This window comes from Pyxicephalus adspersus, chromosome Z, assembly GCF_032062135.1.
Source record: "Pyxicephalus adspersus chromosome Z, UCB_Pads_2.0, whole genome shotgun sequence".
Classification (NCBI taxonomy): domain Eukaryota; kingdom Metazoa; phylum Chordata; class Amphibia; order Anura; family Pyxicephalidae; genus Pyxicephalus; species Pyxicephalus adspersus.
The window spans coordinates 85,396,305-85,406,895 of record NC_092871.1 but is presented as its reverse complement, the minus strand read 5'-3'; the positions used below and the strand labels follow the sequence as shown (position 1 = coordinate 85,406,895).

Genomic DNA, 10,591 nt, shown 5'->3' with positions numbered 1-10,591 from the left:
GCATGTACCCGGATATGCCAGGTGTTCCCGCATCCTCCCCTGAGCTGCATGTACCTGGATATCCCAGGTATCCGTGCATCCTTCTCTGAGCTGCACATACCCGGATATGCCAGGTGCCCCCACATTCCCCCCTGAGCTCCACATGCCTGGATATGCCAGGTGTCCCCCACATCCTACTGAGCTGCACATAACCGGATATACCAGGTGTCCACACATCCTCCCCTGAGCTGCACATACACATATATGCCAGGTGCCCCCGCATCCTCCCCTGTGCTGCACATACCCGGATATGCCAGGTGTCCCCACATCCTCCCCTGAGCTGCACATACCCGGATATGCCAGGTGCCCTCTCATCCTTCTCTGAACTGCATGTACCCGGATATGCCAGGTGTCCCCACATCCTTCTCTAAGCTGCACATGCCCGGATATGCCAGTCGTCCCCGCATCCACCCCTGAGCTGCACATGCCTGGATATGGCAGGTGTCCCCACATCCTCCCCTGAGCTGCACATGCCTGGATATGGCAGGTGTCCCCACATCCTCCCCTGAGCTGCATATACCCAGATATGCCAGGTGTCCCCACATCCTCCCCTGAGCTGCACATACCTGGATATGCCAGCTGTCCCCACATCCTCCCCTGAGCTGCATGTACCCGGATATGCCAGGTGTCCCCACATCCTCCCCTGAGCTGCATGTACCTGAGTATTCCAGGTGTCCCCACATCCTCCTCTGAGCTGCATGTACCCAGATATGCCAGGTGTCCCCACATTCTCCCCTGAGCTGCACATACCCGGATATGCCAGCTGTCCCCACATCCTCCTCTGAGCTGCATGTACCCGGATATGCCAGGTGTCCCCGCATCCTCCCGAGCTGCAGAATGCTGGATTTGCCAAGGATCTGGCAGATCACAATTTTATGAATTTTGCATGCTCATTATAGTTATAAATTTTACCTTTTTCTTCATGGCTGCGCTGGGCATAACACGCGGGCTGAAATCTGCAAACAAAGAACACAAGTCAAGATATTATGCACTGTGAAAACATCAACCCCTCGCCAAACTCCTGGGACTGGAAAGGACAACCCCCAGCATAGAATATTCAGGAACTTTTCCCGCTGCCTAATAACCAGACTGAAAAATCTGGGCCCAACATTTCTGGGGGCAAGGGGGACATTCCCTCAAAATCAGGAACAGGGGAGTTTGAGTTCTATAGAGAATTCAGGAACAGGGGGTATTTCCCTTGTGAAAAAGGAAAGCCCCTTTAAAGTAAGGGACAGTCGGTTTTGATTCCCAAAAATGGACAATGAGGACAATAGGGAGCTGGATCCCAAAATGTGGACAGTTCCTTTAAACAAAGGACGGAGGTGTTTCGGTTCTTTATAGGTACAAGGCTGGCTTCTTTGTAGCTCAATGTGTAGCACAACGTCCCAAGTTTGAATCTGAGGCCTGTGTCCGCATGGAGTTTGTATGCTCTCCCTATAGAATATTCCAATTTACTCTCACATATTTCAGAAACATTTTGATTTGTTAATTGGCACTTCCAAAAATATTGGTGGCCGATATTTGATGGGTTTGGCTCCTAGAGATGGATTGGGCCCTCTGGACGCTTGGAGCCTCTATAATGGCAATCGATGGCCCCTCACAGCTTCCTCCATAGGGGTAGCTCTATCCTTTCTACAGCTGTGGCGCTCCCCGAACCCCTCAGGTATCCCACATTTACCTCCCCCTCATAAACCCCCCCACCGCCATATTAAAAGCCCCCAAATACCCCGAGCCCCCGACCCAGCTCCCATCTCACCTCTCTCAAAACACACCGAGACCCGGATGTCCCACTATCACATGACTACACACATGAGGACGTCGACGTCAGATTCACGTGACCAGCTTGTGTTGGGCGGAGCGATCTCCACGAATGGAGAGAGTTGGTATATCGCCATGCGTCACTGGTGTGGGCGTGGCTGCGTATACTATGGGGGCGTGGCTTTGTTGTGTATTACCTGGCACAGCAGTGTATGGGCGAATATTTCTTCCACTCAAGGCGAATAACAAAGAATTATCCTGTGTGAAAATATTGGCTGCTTGATTTTTTTTATATTGATAAAGAAGAGGAATAAATAATTAAAAAAATTTTTTTTGTAATCTTGTCAGTGAGCCCACTTCCTGTCGAAGGGTGACAACACCATCTTTGTAGTTTCTCAATATTAAAACAACGTTGTCATCCTTCTAAACAACAAAAAAATAACAGTTACCTTTGTGAAGTGAATAAGGCAAGCACTCCACAGACGAAAAATGTAAATTATTCCTAAAAAAAATATAACATTTTAAACAAAACTGAAGGATTCTGGGAAATGTTCTTATAATAAATAAGATTCTCTACTGCAATACTATCCTGCTCCATGTGCTTTCACCTGTAGTACCACTTCCAACCACCAGATGCCCTCAGTTTCTGTGTTGAGCACTCCCCATGGGATTCAATCTGGTAGACAGAGGGCATACAGTGAGTGCGGTGCCTAGATATGTGCCAGGTTTGTGAAGCTTCTGTAACCCATTGGTCAAAGAAACACATGACTCCGCTTTGTCCTCCAATCGCATTGCAAGGTGCTGTGTGCAGCGTTATTGGAGTGAACAAAAAAAATTTTTTTTTTTTGGGGGGGGTGTTTTTGCCCCTTTTCTTAAATCTGCATTTTTATCAAATTCCATATTCTAGATTCAATGGAGAATAGGAATTCATATGATTGTAATGACAACATATGACCCTATGGCGCCCTATCCAATAAAGACCTACATGGGGTCCGTACAGTGTAAATTGTGGATTTAATTAAATGGGAAGCTAAGAGCACCCCAAAATTTTGGGATTTTAATTGGGAAAATGATATGTAGGTATTATTACCTATTTATTGGCTTTTTCTTCACAATAAAAAAAAAGTAAAAAAAAAACTTCCAGTTGTAGGTGACAACACTACATTCCTGTGTCCCAGTTTTGCTTCTACGTTGTCACCAGTTTACTCCAGTGCAATCAATAAAATTACTATTGCAATATGTATGGTCTGCTGTTGTCACCATCACCACCATGAGAATTTCATGTAGCCATCACCTGGTAATCCTGCCAGTAACACATTTCCTGTACTCAGGTGACAACGCTCACTGTTCTGTGTCTATAGAGGAGCAGCGTTGTCACCCTAACACAGGAAGTGCTTTATTATTACAGTACAACCCTTCCTCTGAAGATCTCTATCAGAGGAGTAAGGGGTTTAATAATTCATAAAGAAACTCAGACAGGGCTAATACCATCCCTGGAGCTCACTGGATTTCTGGCAGGTATTTAATATGCATCAATGAACCGAAGGGGGAGAAAACAGGAAAATATATTCTTTATTCCTTCATTTATCACAGAATATATGAATTTTTAAATGCAAGATGTGCATCCACCGACTCTGACATTATCATGCTCTACAGCAGAGCTCAGATTGGAAGAGAGAGAAGCAGCACAAGGAGCCAATCAAAGTGCAAACAGCACATTGATAGGGGGAGAATGTAGAGTTACAGGTAGATTTTGATTACAGTGACAACATCATAAGAGACAGATGGTCCCCTGCTCCCAGGGATGTGCTGTGGGGCAGAGCTGTAAATGTTAAAGTACTGGATGGACACAAATCCTTTGTAATATCTGTACATGATCTGAGTATTTGGTGTCACCCTGGGAAGGACTGCGGAGAGTTTGCTGGAACTTCCATTCACAATCAGCAAAAGACCCAACCACACCCGCACTGTCCTGCTCAGTCATTGGCCAGGGTGAATGAAAGGGTGGGGCTTGCTTCTCCAGCAGGCAAAACTTTCTGTATGCTGCTGCAGATTGACAACTGGCAAGTCAGCAAACAAGAACCATGGAGAGACAAGGTGAGGTTATTCATTTTTTCTTTAATTTTATTTTATTACAATGAAAAAAAGATGTCAGACGGCCCATGCCAGCTTCACCTGGGGGTCAGGTGTGTCCAATCACACTCACACCTGACTTTAGGTAGCCAATAGAATAAATGGATGGATGGGATGGTGTTGGGCTTCTGTGTATTTTACTAGTGGTGAATGTCAGCCCCATGCAGGATGAATTGGGGACCCAATCTAGTGATGGTGACCCCACAATTCTATCAATTTGGGGTAAGCAGGACCTCCTTTCTCCTGCCGGTGACCCCTCTAGTGATGGTGACCCCACAATTTTATCTATATAGAGGAATCAAGACCTCCTTCCCCCTGCCGGTTACCCCTCTAGTGATGGTGACCCCACAATTCTATCAATATAGGGGAATCAGGACCTCGTTTCTCTGGCTGGTGACCCCTCTTGATGGTGACCCCACAATTCTATCTATATAGAGGAATCAGGACCTCCTTCCTCTGGCTGTTGACTCCCCTAGTGATGGTGACCCCACAATTCTATTTATGTAGGAGAATATTGGGGACCCCTCTAGTTATGTTGACCCCCGCAATTTTATAGAAGATCTTCTGCAGCCACTTACAGTCTACATGCACTCTAATGATGCCCCCATGGCATTTCCTACGGTTGGCTTCCTGCAGACCATGTCTGAGCAATATATGTTGAAACAGCCACATTGATTGGTTGCTTGTGTCACTCTCAGAAAGCCTGCCCGTAGACCCGCCATGTAGCCAGTCTTCTTAGAATTGTATTGATGCATTTGTGTAGTGTCACCCACGCCACGTCTCATATTGCTTTTTCCTCTGCGTTTGAGCTTTCATCTCTTTTCCTTCCTCCGCATCCTTTTGTTGTGTAAAGTGCAGATCTGAAAGTAGACATGTGTAATATAAATATGTAATGTGATATATATTACCATCTCGGTGCCTGGACCCCCAAATACTAACCACCCCAACATCAATTATTTTATGGTCACATCTACCTATACCTTATATATCATTCTATTAATGAAGCGGTGAATATGCATCAGTATTTGGTGGGGGCTTTTGAGTTCCATGTAATTCCAATGGTTGATTGATTCTCCACCACAGAATATGTGGTGAATGTCATATTCACTGCTCTATGAGTAGAACCTTTTGAGATGTTCCTCGGAGAAGGACGACACCATGGAATTGTGTGACCAAACAAAAACCATAGATATCAGTACCAAGTATTATTCATCATGTTCTCTCAGCTTCTCTAGGTGAAGATCTAATGTCCACCCTGATGGAGTTTGATGATGCTTTGGAAGACTTCACGAGAGGACCTTGTGATTCTGAAGAACATCTCAAGAAGCTTAAGCAGCATCTAACCTTGATCAGCAATGGCAACCATCATTCAAAAAGTAAGGCACCATGATGTTATATCAAAAATATTTTCAGAATAGTAACATTGTATTACATTACCCATGAGGCTACTAAACCAAGAACCAAAAGTCTTGTGGATATCCAGTGGGGCAACTACGACTTCCATACTCCTGCAGTAGACCAGGTTGGTCAAAGCTGTTCACCGCCTGTCTCTTCTCAAGAGTGGCTTTGTAGACCTTACTCAACAGTATTACCCCAGAGGAACCCTTAATATCCTTTTCAGGTGTTGAGGAACCTCTGCTAAAACAAATTAATTGGGGATCAGTGGGAAATATGCTCCTATTAGTGGTCTACAGGTAGACAACCCACCTTACAGTGGCGATCAGAATTCTACCCTTGGAGGTAGTAAACAAGGATCATTGATGTCATGTCTTAGCTCTAACATGTGGTGAGGGATCCAGAATGATGTCAATTAATCAGCAACAACTCTAGCAACCCCAAGACCAACATTTTTAACTTGGGGAAACCCTTGATTTAACTTTTAGGTCTTCAGAGAACCCCACCCTAGAGTTACTATAGCCAAAGCTCCCAGAACATTTGTGTGGTGGTGCTGACCATTGGGAAGAATGTCACCCTTACAGATAGCCAAAAAGATCATTGGTGTCACTTACACTGAGAGGCACAAACTGCTCATTGCTCAAGGAATCCCTAGGAACTTTTGGAGGAACTTTGATGTTCCTCCTAGGTTACTACACGGACCCCTGGTTGGAAAACACTGTTGTAGACTGATTGTCTCTGATGGGGTAATGGAAAAGGTTCACTAACAACCATTTCCAGCCACACACACATTTCCTTTGCACAATTCTCATATTCTTTAATTTAATTTGTGTACCCTTTCAGATATGAGTTCATCTCAACGAAGCAGCACATACAATGCAGAGGAAACTCTGAGTCATTCAGCTACCAGCATAATATCGAGACACCAACCCAAAGGTGAGATAGAGACTTGTAATGTCAACAAATAACTTTTGATTTGGTTAAGATGTGGCAGATCAGTTATTCTTTGCTTACTTTCTCTAGCAAAACTTGGTGACACCAAAGAACTAGAAAACTTCATATCTGATCTGGATAAAGTCCTCACTGGTAAGTAAAAGTCATCAATCTTTATAAGTTGTATTGTCTTTAGCTGGTGCCCACAAAGTTGTTGAACCCAACACCTGTCAGGGGTGGGGAAAACTTATCAAATATTGTTTGTATGTGTATTAGCTTGGGTTCCTTTTCTTCTTTAATGGTATTCTTTGGTTTCATCATTTGGCAACAGACCAACCAAGGAAGTGCATTCTTACTAGGCAGGTCTACTGTATATGTCTGTTCAATTGAGTTCCTCCAATATTTCAGCTTTATTCGGTATCCTGTGTGGTTGCAGATGAATCAACACTGCCCTGTGACACCATAATCACATTTTGTTTAGTAAATTGAACTTTAAGAAGAAGTTGTTGGTCATCTTGGAGATCTTGAGATTGGGCAACCTACACCACATGACCAAATGACAACAATGGCCAAATGTGGACACCACCTCCAGTGATGGAGTTCAGGAGTCTACAGGGATGGGATGGTGTTAATTCTACATCATACAAAGACATTCAGGCTCCACCATGACTGTGACTCTGTGTACAAAGCCCATAAAGATGTGATTTGTCCAGTTTGGTGAGGAGGACCTTTCTTACCCAGAGCCCTGACTTCAACCCTACTGAACAAGTTTGGGATGAATTAGAATGGAGAACAAGGTCTTCATCTGCAACATCAGAACCTGACTTCACAAAGGGACCCACATTCCCAAAGCCAACTCTATAATGTCATGGTTTGAACAGTTTGGTGTGGTGAAACTTGAGTGTCCTACATGGAGCCCTGACCAAAACCCTTTTGAACACCTTTGAGATGAATTGGAATAATGGGCCAGGTCTTCTCATGCAATATCACTACCTGACCTCACAAAGGGGCTCACATTCCTAAAATCAGCTTCATAGACATTGTTTGGCCAGTTTTGTGTGAAAGATTTCAAGTGGCCTTTACAGATCCCTGACCTCAACCCTACTGAACAAACTGGGATGAATTAGGGACCATGAGCCAGGTCTTCTCATCCAACATTAGTACCTATTAGTACCTAACCTCATGAAGGAGCCCAAATTCCCAAAGCCAGCTACATAGGTCATGGTTTGGCCAGTTTGGTGAGAAGGAACTCAAGTGGCCTATGAGGAGCCCTGACTTCGATCCTACTGAACACCTTTGGGATGAATTGGGATTGTGAGCCAGGTCTTCTCATCCAACATTAGTACCTATTAGTACCTAACCTCATGAAGGAGCCCAAATTCCCAAAGCCAGCTACATAGGTCATGGTTTGGCCAGTTTGGTGAGAAGGAACTCAAGTGGCCTATGAGGAGCCCTGACTTCGATCCTACTGAACACCTTTGGGATGAATTGGGATTGTGAGCCAGGTCTTCTCATCCAACATCAGTACCTGACCTCATAAAGGAGCCCAAGTACCCGAAGCCATTTCCATAAGACTTGGTTTGGCCACTTTGCTGAGGAGGAACTCATCTGGCCTACATAGAGCCCTAAACTCAACCATACTGAACACCTTTGGGATGAATTGGAATGGTGAGCCAGGTCTTCTCATCTAACATTAGTACCTAACCTCACAAAGGAGCCCAAATTCCCAAAGTGAACTCCATAAGACTTGGTTTGGCCAATTTATTGAGAAGGAACTCAAGCGACCTACTTAGAGACCTGAACCCAACCCTACTTAACACCTATGGGATGAATTGGAATGATGAGCCAGGTCTTCTCATCCAACATCAGTACCTAACCTCCTGAAGGAGCCCAAACTCCCAAAGCAAGCTACATGAGACTTGGTTTGGCCGATTTAGTGAGGAGGAACTCAAGTGGCCTACTTAGAGCCCTGAACTCTACTGAACATCTTTGGGATGAATTGGAATGGTGAGGCAAGTCTTCTTGTCCAACATCAGTCCCTGAGCTCACAAAGAGGTCCACATTCCCAAACTCCATTCCATAAAGACATGGTTTGACCAGTATTAGGTAATCTAGTTCAAACATTCACAACTGGTCATTGTTCCCCTTAACAAAATGTCCAAATCCAGCCTTTTGTGATTCGTCACAACCTCTTCAAAGCCCCATGCCATTTTTCCGTCAGTCTTCTTGTTGGTCTGGGGATAACACACCGACCTTGGATGTGTCTATGAAGCCCCAGCATCCCAGATGGTGGATTGGATGATCAATGTATGTTACGTTTTTGAGGAACAGTGCCAGACATGAGGTAGGTATTAAAGTCAAATACCATTTAAGGGCAACATATTTTACAAACGCCAAAACTGGCTAAATTAGGATTGTTCTATATTGTTTTTTGGGACATTAGTGTGTCCTATTACATGTCAATATTAGAAATAAATTGATCCCATATAAAGTTGTAATGTGATTGCAGCATCACAAAAAGAAAACTTTAAATTGGGTTTTGCTAGGAAAAAAACTAAAATTGAATAATGATTTCTCTTCCGTTTTATCTCCTGCAGATTTCTGAAATGAGAAGTTGTCGGTGATCATAAAACTTCTGCTGAAGTCTTCCACTTCCTGTTCTCCAGCTTATGTTATTCCTTATTCTATTTAAGTAACAGTAAAAGAGGGTAAATGAGTCATAAAAATAATGCAGAATGTTGTATTTTATGATTTTGTAGTTGAACACCAGGCAAACAGCTACATGCACAGATTTTTATATACTGTATACTGTTTTACTAGAAACATGATTTGTATTTCTGTTCATCCAGTGCTGAGATTTACAGTTTCAGTTATAGCTCTCATATCTTCCCCCAGCCTTCCTCCATTATGCAGAATTATGTACTCAACTCTTTCACTCTTTCCTAATATTAACATGCTCCTTCCACTGCAGCACACCTAACTGGCTTCTTGTGCTGCTTCTTCTTCTCATTCTCTGTGTTCTGCTGTACAGAGGGTGATACTGAGCCAAAGTCAGGTACATACACTGTTTGGAATACATTCAATTTATTATGCAATACATTATTTTGTGTCTTTTATATCTGCCTGGATGCTATGAAAAACTTTTGTATTGTATATATTGTATCATAAAATGGAATATTATTTTTTCTTATATGTAACTAATTTTCATAATAAATATCACAGCAGAAAATTCTTGGATTTGGGTGTAATGATTTTTGGGTTCAAGCCCTAATTTTACTCTTTATAATGAAAGCTATTATTGCTCAAGTGTTGTAAAAGCAACATGGCTGCCACCATTGGTGGTGAACTTATGGGGAGAATGATGCCCATCCTCAAGGAGAAATGTAGACAATCACAGTTGATACAAGGTATTTAGAATATCAGTGGTTGGCTGGTTGCTTAGTTTGATGGTTGGTTGGGTGGTTGGCTAAATGGGTGGCTGGTTGGTGAGCTGATAAGGTGGTTGGTTTGTTGGCAGATTGGGTGGTTTGGTTGGTGGGCTGGTTGGTTGGTTGGGTGCTTGGCTAGTTGGGTGGTAGGTTGTGTGGTTGCCATGTTGGTTGGATGTTTAGCTGGTTGGGCGGTTGCCTGGTTGGTGGGCTAATAAGATTGCTAGTTGGTGGGTTGGGTGGTTGGTGAATTGGGTGGGGAAAATGTGTTCTTTTTGAGACAACCTATAATTTATACTCTAAATTGGCCAAACCCTAGCCAACCAACATCTCTAACGAAGTCCAATGCATAAAAATGGTACCACCAAATAAATTTATATTCCTAATTACATTTCCATATTTCTACATATTTCTACATTTCTGGGCTGGTTGAATGCTTGGTTGGCAGGTTGGTTGTGTTAGACAAATGTTTTTTGAGACAATCATATGAGACAGTCATAATCACTCCAAACTGGCTAACTAACATCTCTAACGAAGTTCAATCGATAAAAAAAAATGGCCAAAAGCACCAAATACATTTACATTTTTAGTTACATTTCTACTTTTTCAATCAGAATCATGAAAAAAAGTGTCTGGGAACTAAACAACGTGGTAACCATGATCTAAATTTTTGGGACTTTCAGGACAGCTAAATAAAAGAGAACTTGAGCCAAGGTGGGAGATAACATTCTATCGGCATTGCAGCTTTGCAAATTTGTGTTACAGGTTGAGTTTCATTTTCTTGAACAAGAGGAAGTCTATTCTTTGAAACACAGCAAATGGAATGTCCAAGCGTGCTTTCCGCAGACACAGCTGTTTAATATAGTAAAACAAAAAACACATAACACTGGGAATCTTGTATTCTT

General features: G+C 43.1%; 2 protein-coding genes across 2 annotated transcripts in view; one reads left to right on the top strand and one right to left on the bottom strand.

Annotated features, from left to right (window-relative positions):
* LOC140343103 (ras-related GTP-binding protein A) overlaps positions 1-1,889 on the bottom strand; it is a 9,579-nt gene extending 7,690 nt beyond the window's left edge. The window contains exons 1-2 of the mRNA XM_072429606.1: positions 1,796-1,889; positions 952-995 (exon numbers count right to left, since the gene is read on the bottom strand). Of these exons, the coding sequence (XP_072285707.1) occupies positions 952-978 (27 nt within the window). The 5' untranslated portion in view covers positions 979-995; positions 1,796-1,889. The remainder of the gene's footprint in view (positions 1-951; positions 996-1,795) is intronic.
* A 1,896-nt stretch (positions 1,890-3,785) lies between these two features.
* On the top strand, positions 3,786-9,487 carry LOC140343105 (regulator of cell cycle RGCC-like). Its single transcript, XM_072429608.1, has 5 exons — positions 3,786-3,894; positions 5,157-5,306; positions 6,169-6,261; positions 6,349-6,411; positions 8,856-9,487. The coding sequence occupies exons 1-5, from the start codon at positions 3,882-3,884 to the stop codon at positions 8,861-8,863; spliced, it is 327 nt and encodes a 108-aa protein (XP_072285709.1). The 5' UTR covers positions 3,786-3,881; the 3' UTR covers positions 8,864-9,487.
* Positions 9,488-10,591: the final 1,104 nt, after the last annotated feature.